This window comes from Orcinus orca, chromosome 16 (genome assembly GCF_937001465.1).
Source record: "Orcinus orca chromosome 16, mOrcOrc1.1, whole genome shotgun sequence".
NCBI classification, from domain to species: domain Eukaryota; kingdom Metazoa; phylum Chordata; class Mammalia; order Artiodactyla; family Delphinidae; genus Orcinus; species Orcinus orca.
In genome coordinates this window covers 67,381,825-67,400,981 of record NC_064574.1, presented here as the reverse complement: position 1 = coordinate 67,400,981, position 19,157 = coordinate 67,381,825, and the positions used below count along the sequence as shown (strand labels likewise).

The 19,157-nt window shown below is 42.3% G+C and overlaps 1 protein-coding gene across 2 annotated transcripts in view; it reads right to left on the bottom strand.

The window, feature by feature from the left end:
- The window catches only part of SCNN1B (sodium channel epithelial 1 subunit beta), a 76,097-nt gene that overhangs the window by 23,263 nt on the left and 33,677 nt on the right, over positions 1–19,157 (bottom strand). Inside the window, exons 1-3 of one of the 2 annotated variants that reach the window (XM_033425972.2) lie at positions 11,840–11,859; positions 8,276–8,594; positions 5,613–5,889 (exon numbers count right to left, since the gene is read on the bottom strand). In XM_033425972.2, the coding sequence (XP_033281863.1) occupies positions 5,613–5,889; positions 8,276–8,586 (588 nt within the window). In that variant the 5' untranslated portion in view covers positions 8,587–8,594; positions 11,840–11,859. Of the gene's footprint in view, positions 1–5,612; positions 5,890–8,275; positions 8,595–11,839; positions 11,860–19,157 lie in introns of those variants that run through there. The other variant, XM_033425971.2, reaches the window with a different exon arrangement.

The following is a 19,157-nucleotide window of genomic DNA, read 5'->3' as shown; positions in this document are numbered from 1 at the left end:
GAAAGGAAATAGTCAATCAAGTCCAGGAAGCACAGACAGTCCCATATAGGATAAATCCAAGGAGGAACATGCCAAGACACATATAAATCAAACTATCAAAAATTAAATACAGGGACTTCCCTGGTGGCGCAGTGGTTAAGAATCCACCTGCCACTGTAGGGTTTGAGCCCTGGTCTGGGAAGATCCCACATGCCGCGGAGCAACTAAGCCCATGCGCCACAGCTACTGCAACTACTGAAGCCCACGCACCTAGAGCCTGTGCTCTGCAACAAGAGAAGCCACCGTAATAAGAAGCCTGTGCACTGTGACGAAGAGTAGCCCCTGCACACCACAACTAGAGAAAGCCTGCGCGCAGCAACGAAGACCAAACACAGCCAAAAATAAATAAATAAAATAAAATTAATTAATTAAAAAAAATTAAATACAAAGAAAAAATATTAAAAGCAGCAAGGGAAAAGCAACAAATAACATACAAGGGAAAGCCCCATAAAGTTAACAGCTGATCTTTCAGCAGAAACTCTGCAAGCCACAAGGGAGCGGCAGGACATATTTAAAGTGATGAAAGAGAAAAACCTACAACCAAGATTACTCTACCCAGAAAGGATCTCATTCAGATTCAACGGAGAAATTAAAACTTTCACAGACAAGCAAAGGCTAAGAGAATTCAGCACCACCAGACCAGCTTTACAACAAATGCTAAAGGAACTTCTCTAGGCAGGAAACACAAGAGAAGGAAAAGACCTACAATAACAAACCCAAAACAATTAAGAAAATGGTAATAGGAACACACATATCGATAACTACCTTAAATGTAAATGGATTAAATGCTACAACCAAAAGACACACTGGCTGAATGGATACAAAAGCGAGACCTGTATATATGCTGTCTACAAGAGACCCATTTCAGACCTAGGTACACATACAGACTAAAAATGAGGGGATGGAAAAAGATATTCCATGCAAATGGAAATCAAAAGAAAGCTGGAGTAGCAATTCTCATATCCAACAAAACAGACTTTAAAATAAAGACTATTACAAGAGACAAAGAAGGACACTACATAATGATCAAGGGATCAATCCAAGACGAAGATATAACAATTGTAAATATTTATGCACCCAACATAGGAGCACCTCAATACATAAGGCAAATGCTAACAGCCATAAAAGGGGAAATCGACAGTAACACAATCATAGTAGGGGACTTTAACACCCCACTTTCACCAATGGACAGATCATCCAAAATGAAAATAAATAAAGCACAAGCTTTAAATGATACATTAAACAAGATGGACTTAATTGATATTTATAGGACATTCCATCCCAACAACAGAATACACTTTCTTCTCAAGTGCTCATGGAACATTCTCCAGGATAGATCACATCTTAGGTCACAAATCAAGCCTTGGTAAATTTAAGAAAATTGAAAACATATCAAGTATCTTTTCTGACCACAACGCTATGAGACTAGATATCAATTACAGGAAAAAATCTGTGAAAAATACAAACACATGGAGGCTAAACAATACACTACTTAATAACCAAAGATCACCAAAGAAATCAAAGAGGAAATAAAAAAATACCTAGAAACAAATGACAATGAAAACATGATGACCCAAAACCTATGGGATGCAGCAAAAGCAGTTCTAAGAGGGAAGTTTATAGCAATACAATCCTACCTCAAGAAACAAGAAACATCTCAAATAAACAACCTAAGCCTTCACCTAAAGCAATCAGAGAAAGAAGAACAAAAAAACCCCAAAGTTAGCAGAAGGAAAGATATCATAAAAATCAGATCAGAAATAAATGAAAAAGAAATGAAGGAAACAATAGCTAAGATCAATAAAACTAAAAGCTGGTTCTTTGAGAAGATGAACAAAATTGATAAACCACTAGCCAGACTCATCAAGGAAAAAAGGGAGGAGACTCAAATCAATAGAATTAGAAATGAAAAAGGAGAAGTAACAGCTGACACTGCAGAAATACAAAGGATCATGAGAGATTACTACAAGCAACTATATGCCAATAAAATGGACAACCTGGAAGAAATGGACAAATTCTTAGAAAAGCACAACCCCCTGAGACTGAACCAGAAAGAAACAGAAAATATAAACAGACCAATCACAAGCACTGAAATTGAAACTGTGATTAAAAATCTTCCAACAAACCAAAGCCCAGGACCAGATGGCTTCATAGGTGAATTCTATCAAACATTTAGAGAAGAGCTAACACCTATCCTTCTCAAACTCTTCCAAAATATAGCAGAGGGCGGAACACTCTCAAACTCATTCTACAAGGCCACCATCATCCTGATACCAAAACCAAATATGTCACAAAAAAAGAAAACTACAGACCAATATCACTGATGAACATAGATGCAAAAATCCTCAACCAAAAAGAAAGAAAAAAAAATCCTCAACAAAATACTAGCAAACAGAATCCAACAGCACATTAAAAGGATCATACACCATGATCAAGTGGGCTTTATCCCAGGAATGCAAGAATTCTTCAATATATGCAAATCAATCAATGTGATAAACCATATTAACAAGTTGAAGGAGAAAAACCATATGATCATCTCAATAGATGCAGAAAAAGCTTCTGACAAAATTCAACACCATTAATGATAAAAACTCTCCAGAAAGTAGGCACAGAGGGAAATTACCTCAACATAATAAAGGTCATATATGACAAACCCACAGCCAACATTGTTCTCAATGGTGAAAAACTGAAACCATTTCCACTAAGATCAGGAACAAGACAAGGTTGCCCACTCTCACCACTAGTATTCAACATAGTTTTGGAAGTGTTAGCCACAGCAATCAGAGAAGAAAAAGAAATAAAAGGAATACAAATCAGAAAAGAAGAAGTAAAAATGTCAGTGTTTGCTGATGACATGATACTACACATAGAGAATCCCAAAGATGCTACCAGAAAACTACTAGAGCTAATCAATGAATGTGGTAAACTGGCAGGATATAAAATTAATGCACAGAAATCTCTTGCATTCCTATACACTAATGATGAAAAATCTGAAAGAGAAATTAAGGAAACACTCCTATTTACCATTGCAACAAAAAAGAATAAAATACCTAGGAATGTTTTACCTAAGGAGACAGAAGACCTGTATGCAGAAAACTGTAAGACACTGATGAAAGAAATTAAAGATGTGATACAAACAGATGAAGAGATATACCATGTTCTTGGATTGGAAGAATCAACATTGCGAAAATGACTATACTACTCAAAGCAATCTACAGATTCAGTGCAATCCCTATCAAACTACAAATGGCATTTTTCACAGAACTAGAACAAAAAATTTCACAATTTGTACAGAAACACAAAAGACCCCAAATAGCCAAAGCAATCCTGAGAAAGAAAAACGGCACTGGAGGAATCAGGCTCCCTGGCTTCAGACTATACTACAAAGCTACAGTAATCAGGGCAGTATGGTACTGGCACAAAAACAGAAATATAGATGAATGGAACAGGATAGAAAGCCCAGAGATAAACCCACACACATATGGTCACCTTATCTTTGATAAAGGAGGCAAGAATATACAATGGAGAAAAGACAGCCTCTTCAGTAAGTGGTGCTGGGAAAACTGGACAGCTACATGTAAAAGAATGAAATTAGAACACTCCCTAACACCATACACAAAAATAAACTCAAAATGGATTAAAGACCTAAATGTAAGGCCAGACACTATAAAACTCGTAGAGGAAAACATAGGCAGAACAGTCTATGACATACATCACAGCAAGATCCTTTTTGACCCACCTCCTAGAGAAATGGAAATCAAAACAAAAATAAACAAATGGGACCTAATGAAACTTAAAAGCTTTTGCACAGCAAAGGAAACCATAAACAAGACGAAAAGACAACCCTCAGAATGGGATAAAATGTTTGCCAATGGAGCAACTGACAAAGGATTAATCTCCAAAATATACAGGCAGCTCATGCAGCTCAATATCAAAAAACCAAACAACCCAATCCAAAAATGTGCAGAAGATCTAAATAGACATTTCTCCAAAGAAGATATACAGATTGCCAAAAAACACATGAAAGGATGCTCAACATCACTAATCATTAGAGAAATGCAAATCAAAACTACAATGAGGTAACACCTCACACGGGTCAGAATGGCCATCATCAAAAAATCTACAAACAATAAATGCTGGAGAGGGTGTGGAGAAAAGGGAACCCTCTTGCACTGTTGGTGGGAATGTTAGTTGATACAGTCACTATGGAGAACAGTATGGAGGTCCCTTAAAAAACTAAAAATAGAACTACCATACAACCCAGCAATCCGACTACTGGGCATATACCCTGAGAAAACCATAATTCAAAAAGAGTCATGTACCACAATGTTTACTGCAGCTCTATTTACAATAACCAGGACATGGAAGCAACCTAAGTGTCCATCGACAGATGAATGGATAAAGAAGATGTGGCACATGTATACAATGGAATGTTACTCAGCTGTAAAAAGAAATGAAATTGAGTTATTTGTAGTGAGGTGGATGAATCTAGAGTCTGTCATACAGAGTGAAGTAAGACAAAAAGAGAAAAGCAAATACCGTATGCGAACACATATATATGGAACCAAAAAAAAAAAAAGCCTCTGAAGAAACTAGGGGCAGGACAGGAATAAAGACGCAAATGTAGAGAATGGACTTGAGGCCACGGGGAGGGGGAAGGGTAAGCTGGGACGAAGTGAGAGAGTGGCATGGACATATATACACTACCAAACGTAAAACAGATAGCTAGTGGGAAGCAGCCGCATAGCACAGGGAGATCAGCTCGGTGCTTTGTGACCACCTAGAGGGGTGGGGTAGGGAGGAGACATGGGGACATACGTATATGTATAGCTGATTCACTTTGTTATAAAGCAGAAACTAACACACCATTGTAAAGCAATTATAGTCCAATAAAGATGTTTAAAAAAAAAAAAGACTTAATTCCTCCTTCAGGAAGCCACCCCTTCCCTCCGGCTCAGTCCATGTGGTCTGATAAAGGCTGACATCCTCCTCAGCTCCAGGGTACATGACCCAGGTCTGGCCAATCATGAAAGCCTATCCTCCAGCTCACAGTGATTGGTTTAGGGGTGAGCATGTGACCTGACGATCAGTCTCAGGACTTTCACTGAGGCAATTTGGAAAGAAGAGCTTTGTTTCTGGGAAGAGTGCTAAGCTTGTGGGATATATGTCTGGCATTGCCAGGGTCTTCCATGTGGAGAGAGCCAGCCAGAGAGCACAGTCAACTGAGAGAAGAGATGAACCTAGGTGGAGAGAGATGGACTCCTGATGACGGCATCTGAATGCCTAGATCCAGCCACATCTCAACTTAATACACCCCTGGACTTCTCATTTTGTGAACCAAGGAATTCCCTGCTTTGCTTAAGCTAGTTTGAGCTGGGTCACTGGCATCCAAAAGTGTCTTGACTAACATACCAACTGTTTCTAATTTTAAAAAAGCACTGCAAACATATAAAATAGGCACCGGCTCCAGCCTGTTTTTCCCCCAGCAAGACCCAGATTATTTAAAGAAAGAAATTCCCATCAGCCTCACTAGTTAGGGCCCATTGTTTGACCTGTGCCTGGGGCCCACTTACTAGTTTCATGGCTACTTTGCATCCGTGGGCACTGCAGGTCCTTCCTGGTGCTGGGGTGCTGCTTGCTGAGCCATTGTAGTTGTCCTCAAAGAGGTCAAGAACCACCGGGTGACGGGGGTTCTGCTCATCGATAAAGACCAGGGGCACGTGGTTCCAGATGGTGAGGTTCAGGGCCCTGGTGGCGTTGACATGGCTGAGCTCAGGACCCAGGATCCTCGCCAGGACTGCCTCCATCAGTTCATCCAGGTCCTTCAGCAAATGCTTGACTTTGGAGTACCTGTGTGGGAGAGAGGGCAAGTCAGGGAGGCAAGAGGCAGCTTCAAAGCAGAACGACTGTAGTCTGGGATCCCCTCCTACTGCAGTGTGGCTGCCACCACATGTGAGAAGAATGCTCCTCCACCCCAAGCACTCACCTCTCTATCTACCCACCCACGCGTCATCCATGCATCCTTCCACCCACCTGCTCACGCATTCATTCATTCATCCAGTATTTGGTAAGCATCTACTATGTGCCAAGTACTGTGCAAGGCACAGAGGATATTATGGCAAACAAGACAGAATGGGTCTTTTTCCGTATGAAATTCACAGGCTAGTGGGAAAGAACCCTGAGAGCTCACAGTTATTGATCACTTACCATGTGCCAGGTGCTAAGCGCTTCCTACATCTTTTTATTTAATCTTTGCCACAATTCTATAATCATCCCCACATATGGATAAAGAAACTCTGGGAGTTGCTGTGACTTCCTGAGCTCATCCCACTGATGAGGCCACAGAGCTGAGATTGGAACCTGGGTTTGGTGGGCTCCAGTAGGTGTGCTGTGTAGGCACAGGGCTCTGACTTCTCCCTGCCAGGAGGGATAGAGAATGCTGGGGGAGGGGCAGGTCTGCGATCCTAATTCTGCAGCAGCAATTTGAGGAACAGGAGCCAGTTTCAGGAGGGAGAAGGCAGATGGGACTGTGGGGCTGGGATCCAGGATCTTCTCTCAGCCCCTGAGGCTCCCATATTGGAAATGGTGACCAATCAGTCTGGCAGAAATGTGTCCACACCAGCGGGTGTTCCCACCAGGCCCTGGGTGGGGGCCCCAGGCCCTGCACCCTAGTCACTCCAAAACCCAATTTATCCAAGACCTTGCCCCAGAGTGTGGTCTCCAGGGTGGTGTGTATCAGCTCTGGCTGGAGGACTTCCTGCAGGAGACAGCACTAAACCCTGGACACAGGCCCAAGTCCTGGTATGAAGGTGTACATCTGCCAGAGCTGACACCAGCCTCAGATGACGACACAACCTGTACCCTGACCATCAGACCAGCTGCCTCTGTGCACACAGGGAGAGGAGGGTTGGGTAGGTGGCGGGCTGCGGGGTAGGGGCTGCTATTACAGCCTAGATGTCCACAGCTGCTGTCGAGCTTGGTTAAGTCCTGTTTTGGAATTCATGGGCTCTGGGTTTGAATTCCGGCATGTCACTTAATATCTGTGTGACTTTGGGTAGGTTAAGCTCTCTGAGGCTCTGTTCTCTCATCTACAAAATGGGGGGGGTGGGGATTGAAATATTTACCCTAGAGGGCTTTTGGAGGATTCAATTAGGTGATGCTTATAAAGCAGGGTGTGTTATTATTATAATTATTAAGAGTTTTCTCAAGTAGCTTCAAAGACCACCCAAGCAAGGAAGAGCAGCCCTATTCCTAGAAAGAAGTGACTTTCTGACAGCTGGAAATGTAATCAGGAAATATGAATTCCCTTCCAGGACCTTCTTTTGGACAAGAACATTCCCTGAGACTCAGACATGCTGGCCCTTTTGTCAAGTCCTTGAATGCACCAAGCTCTGTCTCACCCCAGGACCTTTGCATGTGCTGTGCCCCCCACTTGGGGCATTCTCTTCACTCTGCCTGGCTAACTTCTATTCATTCCTCGGGGCATTTTTCTCTGACCGACCCTCTGCCTTTCCTCAACCCAACCCTGACTAGGTTGGGTGTCCTTGGGTGTCCCCTTCCTAGGCCTTGCCATCAAGTGGTTAAACAGTGGCAGCTCTGGAGTCAGATCAGGCCTGGATTCAAATTCTACAGTTGCTCACTGTGTGTCTCTGGGCAAGTTCCCTCACTTCTCTGAACCTCCATTTCCTGACCTATGAATTGGGGCTACTATAGCAGTGCCCACCCCTAGGGTGGTTGTGTGGATTAGAATGACATGAATTACCCGAAGAACACTCAGCACGCTGCCTGGTGTTTCATAAGCACTCAATGTATGGCTGCTATATATATATTTTAATACTCACAATTACAATGAATTCAATATTTATGGGAAAAAAAGATTAATGTCTGTTTTCTCTGGTAGACTGTGACGAGGGCAGGCATGTTGTTTTAGTTACTGATGTATTCGTGGTGCCTAGAAAAGTTCCTGGCAATAGTAGGTGCTCAATAAATACACATTGAATCAATAAATAGGCACTGGCATGCCTGAAGGCAGGGACTACCAGGCATTTTTTGAGGTTCTTTTTAAGCCTAGGAGGTTTATGAATTTTGAATCTTACTTGCTACAAAGGGATGAAAACAAAGAAGGAAAGAGAAAGAGAGAAAGGGGAAAAAGGGAAAGAAGGAAGGAAAGTTGGAAGGAAGGGAAAAAAAGAAATGCAGCCCCGCTGAGACCAGCCGCACTCCAAGGACCACCTACTGGAAGGGGCTGGTGTTGCAGACGGTGACGGCGGGAAAGTCCATAGCCTTGAAGCCGATGGAGAGGGAGACGCTGACCTCCCAGTTCAGGTAGGTCCTGATGAAGACACCCCATTGCCAGCAGACGAGGGAGGTGAAGAGCAGGGTGAGCACGAACCACATGGCCTTCTTCTTGGGCCCCTCGCAGATGATGCGTTTGGGGCCATGGGTGTTTGTATTGTCACAGTACCACACCAGCAACTCCTTGTATGTGTAGCCGGGGCCCTTCTGCAGCCGGTGCAGGCACTTGAGCAGGTACTTCTTTATGTGCATCGTGGCTCCTGCAGATACACCCGGGACGGCCACTTCAGATACCACAACAGCCTCCCGTCCCAGGATCTCCCAGTCACGGCCAGAGCATGGGCACTGGGGACAGGAAGGCCCTCTTTCTATCCCTCCCTCCCTTCCTTCCTTCCCTCTTGCCATTTATCATCCATCCATCCAACCAACCCCAAAGCATTTATTGAGTGCCTACTGTATGCCAGGCACTGAATTAGCCCCTCTGGACTCAATGATGAGCAAAATGGACAAGGTTTCTTCCCTCTGAGAATTTCCAGCTTAGTGGACAAGTTACTTAAACTCTTAACTCCTCAGGTTCTCCGTGTGCAAAACGGGGACAACTGTACCTAGTTTTTGTAGGATTGCTGAGAGGGTGAAATTAGGTGAAACATAAAAAGTGCCAAGTACAGTGCCTGGCACAGGCTACGTGCTCAATATGTTAGCTACCATTATTACTAGCTGTGAGTGCCGAGACAGAGATTAACCAACTGGTTACAGAATGTGATAGGAAGGATTGGGACCCTGAGTACCCAGAGGCAGTAGAGGGCAGTGGTTAAGAATGAGGACTCTGGAGCGAAATGTCTGGCTTTGAATCTCGGCTCTGCCACTTTCTAGCTGTGTGACTTTGAGCAATTCACTTTCTCAGTGCCTCAGTTTCCTCATCTTGTAAACTAGGGATAATAATGGTCCCCACCTCACAGGGTTGATGTGAAGCCTGAAAGGAATGAGAATATGGAGAGTGTGGACTAATGCCTGGCACCTGTCAGCTACTGTTATTACAAAGGGGGGCCCCCGAAGTCTGGGAGTCCTTGGAGGAGTTGAGTTAAAGGACAGAAGAGGAGTGGTGGTGGGAGGGTGAGGGGACAGCAGGAGCAGAGGCCGATCGGGAGGGAGCCTGGGGACATGAACAGAGCTGGCCGCGCAGGGCCTTGTGGGCCATGCTAAGGAGTGGGGTTTCAATCCTAGGACAGTTGGAACCTGTGGAGACGAGATGCTGTCAACTCTGCGGTCTGAAAAGAGCGCCCCAGCTGCTCGGTGGAGATGGACTGGAGCGGGGTGAGGGTGGCTCCAGGAGTGCCGGGTGCTAGCTGTGGGTCAGCCAGGAATGGTTAACCTCTCTGAGACTGTTTCCCACCTGCGTGAGCAGACAGAGTTCTTGTGACGTTAACCAATATAGTTGTCAAAGAGCCTGGCACATGATGGCTTCTCAGGAAATACCCGTTTCCTCCTTCCTTCTGCCCATATACAGAGCCAGAACCTGCTGAAGGAGCACCCCAGCCCTATCCCTGGAGCCCCAACTGGCCAAAGGCCACCTCCTTCGTGAAGCTGTCCTGACTCCCTGGCTGGAATGAGCCCTGCCCTCCTCTGAGAGCCTCTGCCTTTCTGGGGGCTCTGTGTTGGGCAGGGTGTTGCCTGCTTCCCAGCACCCTCTCCCCTTGCTTGGATGTTTCCTCGGGTGAACCCCTCCCCCAGTCTCAGTTGGTGTGAGTGGCCAGGCTACCATCCCTAGCTCTGGGCGGGGGGGGGGGCTCACATGACCCCAGTTTGGACCATTAGACTCAATTCTGTTACTTTATGTTGGAATAACTGAGGAAGAGACCTCCTTTTTAGCTAAGACTACTAAGCTGGCGGTATTTGGCATCACAAATGGGGAGACTGCCTGAGGAGAAAGCCAACATAGAGAAAAGCAGAGCCACAAGATGGAGGCAGGTTCTGACAACATCGTTTGAACACCTGGATCCAGCCATTCCTGAAGGCTTTTATTCCTGGACTCAGCAGATATGGGAACCAATAAATTTTCTTTCTTCCTTATGCTGATACAAGCTGGATGTGTATCATTTGCAACCAACAGAGAAAGAAATTTTCCTCGTTCTACTCTGTGACATAGTTGCTTGTCCTGTGGCTTCTCACTCCCATGAGATCACATCCTCCTGAAGGTAGCAGCACTGTATTCCTGACAAGCCCAGCACAGCGCCTAGAACACCACTGAATATCGAAATGAATAACGCCAGACCTTCATATCTACACAGAGATCTTAGACTTACCCAGGCACGTTCACTCCTGACCTAACTGTCTGACACAGTCACATTCCTCACCTGCCTGGCCAAAGCATTAAGGGCTTTACTCTCTTAACACCCCTACCTCTGCTCTCTGATGGAAATCAAGCTCCAGGTGCCTGTCCAGGCCATCACGGCTGTAGGACAGATGTTCATAGACTAACCCAACCCCCACCTTTCCCAGAGGACCCAGTCCCTGCTCTGGGATAATAAAGTAATAATAACTACAATAATAACGACTACGAGGGCAACATTAAAGTACTAAGTGTTTACCACGATCCAGGAACTGCAATGTGCTTCGTATGTTACTTCGTTCCTATACATTTTTATCCACAACCTTAAACTCGGAAAGAATTGGGGCTTCATCTGTCTCAAGGCCCAAGAGGTGAAGAGCACATTAGGCTCCTATAAATAGTTGTGGAAGAAATAGACCAAGGGCCTCTGTGACATCTACCCTCTTCCATTCTAGTTTAACCATTCTGATTAAGTCAAGAAGAAAGTTGTAGGTCCTTAACAGCCACCTAACCCCCTCTAATCTCCCAGTTTAACAATGAGGCCTCAGGCTCGCTCAGAGCCCTGTCAGGCAACGGTATCTGTAACAACAACCTTCTGTTTTCACTGGGTTTCTTTCTAAGAGGGATCTTCTATTTATGGCAAGAGACACTGGCTTTTGCTTTAGGTTCATAAATACACTTAAGTTAAAAAAAAAAAAAAAAAAGACCTGAGATTGGTTCAAGATGGCGGAGTAGAAGGACATGCTCTCACTCCCTCTGCGAGAACACTGGAATCACAGCCAACTGCTGAACAATCATCGAGAGGAAGACACTGGAACTCACCAAAAAAGATACCCCACATCCAAAGACAAAGGAGAAGCCACAATGAGACGGTAGGAGGGGCGCAATCACAATAAAATCAAATCCCATAACTGCTGGGTGGGTGACTCACAAACTGGAGGATGGAAGTCCACCCACTGGAGTGAAGGTTCTGAGCTTCCCAACCTGGGGGTCCGGCAATGAGAGGAGGAATTCCAAGAGAATCAGACTTTGAAGGCTAGCGGGATTTGATTGCAGGACTTCGACAGGACTGGGGCAAACAGAGACTCCCCTCTTGGAGGGCACACACAAAGCAGTGTGCACATCAGGACCCGGGAAAAGGAGCAGTGACCCCAGGGGAGACTGAACCAGACCTACATGCTAGTGTTGGAGGGTCTCCTGCAGAGGCAGGGGGGTGGCTGTGGCTCACCGTGGGGACAAGGACACTGGCAGCAGAAGTTCTGGGAAGTACTTGGCATGAGCCCTCCCAGAGTCCGCCATTAGCCCCACCAAAGAGCCGGGTAGGCTCCAGTGCTGGGTCGCCTCAGGCCAAACAACCAACAGGGAGGGAACCCAGCCCCACCCATCAGCAGACAAGCAGATTAAAGTTTTACTGAGCTCTGCCCACCAGAGCAACACCCAGCTCTACCCACCATCAGTCCCTCCCATCAGGAAGCTTGCACAAGCCTCTTAGATAGCCTCATCCACCAGAGGGCAGACAGCAGAAGCAAGAAGAACTACAATCTTGCAGCCTGTGGAACAAAAACCACATTCACAGAAAGAGACAAAATGAAAAGGCAGGACTTCCCTGGTGGCGCAGTGGTTAAGAATCTGCCTGCTAATGCAGGGGACATGGGTTTCAGTCTTGGTCCAGAAAGATCCCACATGCCGTGGAGCAGCTAAGCCCGTGCGCCGAAACTGCTTAGCCTGCACTCTAGAGCCTGCAAGCTGCAACTACTGAGTCTGCACACCTAGAGCCCGTGCTCCGCAACAAGAGAAGCCACCGCAGTGAGAAGCCCGTGCACCGCAACAAAGAGTAGCCCCCACTCGCCGCAACTAGAGAAAGCCCGCGCACAGCAACAAACACCCAATGCAGCCAAAAATAAATTAAAAATAATGATAATAATAAAATAAATTTAAAAAAAATGAAAAGGCAGAGGACTCTGTACCAGATGAAGGAACAAGATAAAACCCCAGAAAAACAACTAAATGAAGTGGAGATAGGCAACCCTCCAGAAAAAGAATTCAGAATAATGATAGTGAAGATGATCCAGGACCTCGGAAAAAGAAAGGAGGCAAAGATCGAGAAGATGCAAGAAATGTTTACAAAGACCTACAAGGATTAAAGACAAAACACCTAGAAGAATTATAGAACAAACAAACAGAGATGAACAATACAATAACTGAAATGAAAAATACACTAGAAGGAATCAATAGCAGAATAACTGAGGCAGAAGAACGGATAAGTGACCTGGAAGACAGAATGGTGGAATTCACTGCTGTGGAATAAAGAAAAGAGAATGAAAAGAAATGAAGACAGCCTAAGAGACCTCTGGGACAACACTAAACACAACAACATTCGCATTATAGGGGTCCCAGAAAGAGAAGAGAGAGAGAAAGGATCCGAGAAAATATTTGAAGAGATTATAGTTGAAAACTTCCCTAACATGGGAAAGGAAATAGCTACCCAAGTCCAGGAAGTACAGAGCGTCCCAGGCAGGATAAACACAAGGAGAAACACGCTGAGACACACAGTAATCAAATTGACAAAAATTAAAGACAAAGAAAAATTATTGAAAGCAACAAGGGAAAAATGACAAATAACATACAAGGGAACTCCCATAAGCTTAACAGCTGATTTCTCAGCAGAAACTCTACAAGCCAAAAGGGAGTGGCACGATATATTTAAAGTGATGAAAGGGAAGTACCTACAACCAAGATTACTCTACCCGGCAAGGATCTCATTCAGATTTGACGGACAAATCAAAAGCTTTACAGACAAGCAAAAGCTAAGAGAATTCAGTACCACCAAACCAGCTCTACAACAAATGCTAAAGGAACTTCTCTAAGTGGGAAACACAAGAGAAGGAAAGGACCTACAAAAACAAACCCATAACAATTAAGAAAATGGTAATAGGAACATACAAATCGATAATTACCTTAAACGTGAATGGATTAAATGCTCCAAACAAAGACACAGGCTCGCTAAATGGATACAAAAACAAGACCCATATATATGCTGTCTACAAGAGACCCACTTCAGACCTAGGGACACACACAGACTGAAAGTGAGGGGATGGAAAAAGATATTCCATGCAAATGGAAATCAAAAGAAAGCTGGAGTAGCAATTCTCATATCAGACAAAATAGACTTTAAAATAAAGACTATTACAAGAGACAAAGAAGGACACTACATAATGATCAAGGGATCAATCCAAGAAGAAGATATAACAATTATAAATATATACACACACAACATAGGAGCACCTCAATATATAAGGCAACTGATAACAGCTATAAAGGAGGAAATCGACAGTAACACAATAATAGTGGGGGACTTTAACACCCCACCTCATTTACACCAATGGACAGATCATCCAGACAGAAAATTAATAAGGAAACACAAGCTTTAAATGACACAATAGACCAAATAGATTTAATTGATATTTATAGGACATTCCATCCGAAAACAGGAGATTACACTTTCTTCTCAAGTGCACACGGAACATTCTCCAGGATAGATCACATCCTGGGTCACAAATCAAGCCTCAGTAAATTTAAGAAAATTGAAATCATATCAAGCATCTTTTCTGACCACAACGCTATGAGATTAGAAATCAATTACAGGGAAAAAAACATGAAAAACACAAACACATGGAGGCTAAACAATACATTACTAAATAACCAAGAGATCACTGAAGAAATCAAAGAGGAACTCAAAAAATACCTAGAGACAAATTACAATGAAAACACAACGATCCAAAACCTATGGGATGCAGCAAAAGCAGTTCTAAGAGGGATATTTATAGCAATACAAGCCTACCTCAAGAAACAAGAAAAATCTCAAATAAACAATCTAACCTTATACCTAGAGGAATTAGAGAAAGAAGAACAAACAAAACCCAAAGTTAGTAGAAGGAAAGAAATCATAAAGATCAGAGCAGAAATAAATGAAATAGAAACAAAGAAAGCAATAGCAAGGATCAATAAAACTAAAAGCTGGTTCTTTAAGAAGATAAACAAATTGATAAACCTTTAGTCAGACTCATCAAGAAAAAGAGGGAGAGGAGTCAAATCAATAAAAGTAGAAATGAAAAAGGAGAAGTTACAATGGACACAGCAGAAATACAAAATATCATAAGAGGCTACTATAAGCAATTCTATGCCAATAAAATGGACAACCTGGAAGAAATGGACAAATTTTTAGAAAGGTATAACCTTCCAAGACTGAACCAGGAAGAAATAGAAAATATGAACAGACCAATCACAAGCACTGAAACTGAAACTGTGATTAAAAATCTTCCAACAAACAAAAGCCCAGGACCAGATGGCTTCACAGGTGAATTCTATCAAACATTTAGAGAGAGCTAACACCCATCCTTCTCAAACTCTTCCAAAAATTGCAGAGGAAGGAATACACCCAAACTCATCCTATGCGGCCACCATCACCCTGGTACCAAAACCAGACAAAGATACTACAAAAAAAGAAAACTACAGACCAACATCACTGATGAATATAGATGTAAAAATCCTCAACAAAATACTAGCAAACAGAATCTAACAACATATTAAAAGGATCATACACCATGATCAAGTGTGATTTATCCCAGGATGCAAGGATTCTTCAATATATGCAAATCAATCAATGTGATACACCATATTAACAAACTGAAGAATAAAAACCATATGATCATCTCAACAGATGCAGAAAAAGCTTTTGACAAAATTCAACACCCATTTATGATAAAAACTCTCCAGGAAGTGGGCATAGAGGAAGCCTATCTCAACGTAATAAAGGCCATATACAACAAACGCACAGCAAACATCATTCTCAATGGTGAGAAACTGAAAGCATTTCCTCTAAGATCAGGAATAAGACAAGGATGTCCACTCTCGCCACTATTCAACATAGTTTTGGAAGTTTTGGCCACAGCAATCAGAGAAGAAAAAGAAATAAGAGGAATACAAATTGGAAAAGAAGAAGTAAAACTGTCACTGTTTGCAGATGACATGATACTATACATAGAGAATCCAAACATGCCACCAGAAAACTACTAGAGCTAATCAATGAGTTTGGTAAAGTTGCAGGATACAAAATTAATGCACAGAAATCTCTTGCATTCCTATACACTATCAATGAAAGATCAGAATGAGAAATTAAGGAAACAATCCCATTTACCATTGCAACAAAAAGAATAAAATACCTAAGAATAAACCTACCTAAGGAGGTAAAAGACCTGTACTCAGAAAACTATAAGACACTGATGAAAGAAATCAAAGATGACACAAACAGATGGAGAGATATACCATGTTCTTGGGTTGGAAGAATCAATATTGTGAAAATGACTATACTACCCAAAGCAATCTACAGATTCAATACAATCCCTATCAAATGACCAGTGGCATTTTTTTTTTACAGAACTAGAACAAAAAGTCTTAAATTTGTATGGAGACACAAAAGACCCCGAATAGCCAAAGCCGTCTGGAGGGAAAAAAAGCGGAGCTGGAGGAATCAGACTCCCTGACTTCAGACTATACTACAAACTACAGTAATCAAGACAATATGGTACTGGCACAAAAACAGAAATATAGATCAATGGAACAGGATAGAAAGTCCAGAGATAAACCCATGCACCTATGGTCAAGTAATCTATGACAAAGGAGGCAAGGATATACAATGGAGAAAAGACAGTCTCTTCAGTAAGTGGTTCTGGGAAAACTGGACAGCTACATGTAAAAGAATGAAATTAGAACACTCCCTAACACCATACACAAAAATAAACTCAAAATGGATTAGAGACCTAAATGTAAGACTGGACACTATAGAACTCTTAGAGGAAAACATAGAAAGAACACTCTTTGACATAAGTCACAGCAAGATCTTTTTTGACCCACCTCCTAGAGTAATGGAAATAAAAACAAAAATAAACAAATGGGACCTAATGAAACTTACTTTTGCAAAGCAAAGGAAACTACAAACAAGATGAAAAGACAACCCTCAGAATGGGAGAAAATATTTGCAAACAGCTCATGCAGCTCATATTAAAAAAACAAACAACCCAATCAGAAAATGGGCAGAAGACCTAAATAGACATTTCTCCAAAGAAGACATACATTTCTCCAAGAAGCACATGAAAAGCTGTGCTCAACTTACAAAGTTCAACATCACTAATTATTAGAGAAATTCAAATCAAAACTACAATGAGGTATCACCTCACACCAGTTAGAATGGGCATCTGTTGCACTGTTGGTGGGAATGTCAACTGATACAGCCACTATGGAGAACAGTATGGAGGTTCCTTAAAAAACTAAAAATCGAATTACCATATGACCCAGCAATCCCACTCCTGGGCATATACCCAGAGAAAACTATAATTCAAAAAGACACATGCACCCCAATGTTCATTGCAGCACTATTTACAATAGCCAGGACATGGAAGCAACCTAACTGCCCATTGACAGATGAATGGATAAAGAAAATGTGGTACATATATACAATGCAATATTACTCAGTGGTAAAAAGGAATGAAATTGGGTCATTTGTAGAGGTGTGGATGGATCTAGAGATTGTCTTACAGAGTGAAGTAAGTCAGAAAGAGAAAAACAAATATTGTATATTAACGCATATATGTGGAACCTAGAAAAATGGTACAGATGAACTGGTTTGCAGGGAAGAAATAGAGACACAGATGTAGAGAACAAACGTATGGACACCAAGGGGGGAAAGTGGCAGGGGAGGTGGTGGTGGTGGTGGTGGGATGAATTGGGAGACTGGGATTGCCATATATGCACTAATATGTATAAAATAGATACCTAATAAGAACCTGCTGTATAAAAAATAATAAAATAAAATTCAAAAAAAAGAGAAATAGGTTTAAAGAAAATTATTAATTACAAACAATAGTAATACATGCAACAAAAACTGTGACAATGGTAGGCAAATAACAGAAGTTTGCTGAGTACTGCCTTATCTCCTAACTAGTTTGGGACATTAGCCAAGTTAAAATCAGTAAGTCCTATAAACCACTCTATGTTGTTCTTGTCAGGTTTCACCACCAGGGTGATAGATGGTCTGTGTTTGGAATGTATACACAGCTTGTGTAGAAAGGTCTGAATCAGCTTACAGCTTAAACCAACCCAAATAAGCCAAGTGGAGACTGAGTCCAGGTATGGAAGAGAGTCATGCTTCGAGAGTCCCAGATCACTATCTACAACTTGACCCCGAACTTGTGGAGAACATTCCTGGCAGCAAATGCAAAAACAATAAATGTTGTGTACAACCGTTTCTGTTTTCTTATAAGAGAAAATATCTGCTCACTTTCAGAGATAAATTGTACCTGAGGTTTGACTCAGTGTCCTGGGGGGAAGGATAATGGGAACCAAGTCGAGACTGAGTCCACGTATGGACTTCGAGGGGCTGCAAATGGATGACCCATGAGCTGTATCGGATTTGCAAAAGTTTTTGTTGTTGTTAGCACAGTTTTTTTTTTCTGTGTGAAGCTGAATTTATTTCATATACTCCAAGCAAAATAGTATTTTCCAACACAATAAATACCAAAACAGATATGGCAATATATTAAACAAGACGTTAAAGAGATTTGGTGAAAATAAGAACCAATGCCACTTTTTTCATTAAATTTTTGTGGGTTTGAAAAAGATTTTTTTTTTAACATCTTTATTGGAGTATAATTGCTTTACAGTGGTGTGTTAGTTTCTGCTTTATAACAAAGTTAATCAGCTATACATATACGTATATCCCCATATCTCTTCCCTCTTGCATCTCCCTCCCTCCCACCCTCCCTATCCCACCCCTCTAGGTGGTCACAAAGCACGGAGCTGATCTCTCTGTGCTATGCGGCTGCTTCCCACTAGCTATGTATTTTACTTTTGGTAGTGTATAGATGTCCATGCCACTCTCTCAATCTGTCCCAGCTTACCCTTCCCCCTCCCCGTGTCCTCAAGTCCATTCTCTAGTACGTCTGCGTCTTTATTTCCGTCCTGCCCCTAGGTTCTTCATGACCTTTTTTTTTTTTTTTTAGATTCCATCTATATGTGTTAGCATACAGTATTTGTTTTTCTCTTTCTGACTTACTTCACTCTGTATGACAGACTCTAGGTCCATCCACCTCACTACAAATAACTCAATTTTGTTTTCTTTTTATGGCTGAGTAATAGTTATCAGGTACATATGCCACATCCTCTCTATCCATTCATCTGTCGATGGACACCCACGTTGCTTCCATGTCCTGGCTATTGTAAATAGAGCTGCAATGAACACTGTAGCATAGTATTTTTAAAAATATAATTTCCTTTTGTAAATAACAGCTTTATCGAGATAGAATTCACATACCATATAACTCATCCACTTAAAGTGTAGATTCAGTGGATTTTAGTATATTCACAGGTTGTTCACCCATCACTACAGTACATTTTAAAACATTTTCATCTCCTCCAAAAGAAACTCTGTACCCATTAC